Source organism: Diaphorina citri, unplaced genomic scaffold (genome assembly GCF_000475195.1).
Source record: "Diaphorina citri unplaced genomic scaffold, Diaci psyllid genome assembly version 1.1 scaffold86, whole genome shotgun sequence".
NCBI classification, from domain to species: domain Eukaryota; kingdom Metazoa; phylum Arthropoda; class Insecta; order Hemiptera; family Psyllidae; genus Diaphorina; species Diaphorina citri.
This window is the reverse complement of record NW_007377523.1, coordinates 95,576-97,642: the sequence shown is the minus strand read 5'-3', so window position 1 is coordinate 97,642 and position 2,067 is coordinate 95,576. Positions and strand designations below refer to the sequence as shown.

The following is a 2,067-nucleotide window of genomic DNA, read 5'->3' as shown; positions in this document are numbered from 1 at the left end:
TTCCAAATGTGAGATTTGTTCTCAATTTGTTATCTCAACAGTACCTGATGGCTTATCAGTTATCACATTGGATCAAGGCTAAAACAATAAAAGACACAACACAAGTGAAATATTGTGAATACTTTCAAGAATAGCTATTTGATTCTTATCTTTGAAATTTGATGAAAAAGAGGAAAAGGTAAAGAAACAAGTTCAAATTAATAAAGAAGTTCTAACATAATTTTTCCCTTCAAATAAAATAGAAAGTAAAATAAAAATATTTTTTTAGGACTTTTTAAAAAATTCATGAACTTAAATTTAAAATGGAAAACGAGAACATTAGTTTAGGTCAAGAAGTGAATATTCCAGAGAGACTTTTAAAAAGAGAACAAGAAAGGATATCAGCAATTGAAAAACGACAAGAAAAGAAAGGAGATAAAGAACATGATGGTTTCAGTAACATGTTCAATGAAAATTATGACAAGATCAAAGGAATGATAAATGAAATTGATGTTGACCCCAATAGTGGCAGTGTTAACAAAGAAGAACTGAAGGAGAAGTTTGCGGATATAAACAAGCAAATACTTTTATTGAATCATGTCATAGTGGATGCGAAGATATTCCTTACATCCTATGACATGAAAATCTACAATAACAAGCTGCAAGAACTGACTGAACAATGCAACATATTGGAAACGAAACTTTTACCTAGGAAAAAATTTGGATTCAAGAAAGTAGACAAAGTAAAACTCGGGGGACAAGGAGATAAAACTGATGAGGCTGAGAAAAAAATTCTACCTAAAGATGATGTCGATTTTGTGAAACCCCGTCAGCATGAGGAAGAAACGTACATCGGATTCTACAACAGAAGCAATGAAACTTTGGAGCTTCCATCTGAAGATGTCCATAAGAAACCTGTATCCTTGAGTAATATAGACTCTTGTGTTGTCAAAGTAAATGGCAATGCGAGCACTATACACTTGAATAATATCAAGAACTCTCAAATATTCTTGGGTCCTGTGAGCAATTCTGTGTTCATTGATAATTGTACTGACAGTACTCTGTACTTGGCATGTCATCAACTACGCATGCATACTAGTCACAAGTGTAGTGTTTATCTTCATGTTACTAGTAGACCTATCATAGAACATTGTAAGAATATCGGTTTTGCTCCTGCTGTCAATATTGACCCGGTATTGCTTCAATTGTCATCAACTACGCATGCATACTAGTCACAAGTGTAGTGTTTATCTTCATGTTACTAGTAGACCTATCATAGAACATTGTAAGAATATTGGTTTTGCTCCTGCTGTCAATATTGACCCGGTATTGCTTCAATCGGCTGGTTTAGATGAGGGAACTAATCATTGGAATGAGGTAGATGATTTCAACTGGTTGTCTGTTGAAGAGAAATCCCCAAACTGGTATGTTATAGAAGAAACTGATCGGAAAAACATGTAAAATGGAAAAATAACAACATTATCTTATTGAACTTTTTAATAAAAAATTAACAACTGTTACAGTTATAGATAGGTACCTTTGTTAAAATTCTTGTTTGATTAACTAATAAAATTATTAACATTCACATTCTTAAAATGGTAACATTTCTCGTATTACTTACGTTATTTGCATTACATAAGTAGGTACCTACTATTGAATCTAGACAGTAATTGGATCATTATCAAAGAAGGAAATGACCTTTCAAAAGCCAAAAGCCCCTTAGGAAATGCCTTCAAAGCTGTTGAAAATATCGCAAGGGAAAGAAAACTAATATTCGGTTTGGTTCGGTTTTCATCGTTAATATTTTCCTTATCTAGTACAACTTTCATAAAGCTCATTTTTCTCTCACCACTTTCCTTGCACAAACTTTGGTGTAAAATCTTACTGTCGTTTTCTCGTTTTTCGTTCGCGTAATATTTACGCCTTTTTCGCGTATTTTAATTTTATTCAGTGTAAAAATAAAACTTTTTTTTAATGTGATTAATTGAAATAGATTTTTTAATTGATAATTAATTTTCTGGTTTTATAGGTCGTTACCTAAGTAATGTTGAATAAATTCAATGTAAAATTTTTATTAATGCTTTAAAT

At 31.7% G+C, this 2,067-nt stretch overlaps 1 protein-coding gene across 1 annotated transcript; it reads left to right on the top strand.

Annotated features, from left to right (window-relative positions):
- Window positions 1-265: 265 nt before the first annotated feature.
- Window positions 266-1,587, top strand: LOC103523888 (tubulin-specific chaperone C). Its single transcript, XM_017449452.2, has 2 exons — window positions 266-1,103; window positions 1,237-1,587. The coding sequence occupies exons 1-2, from the start codon at window positions 303-305 to the stop codon at window positions 1,438-1,440; spliced, it is 1,005 nt and encodes a 334-aa protein (XP_017304941.1). The 5' UTR covers window positions 266-302; the 3' UTR covers window positions 1,441-1,587.
- The last annotated feature ends 480 nt before the right edge of the window (window positions 1,588-2,067 follow it).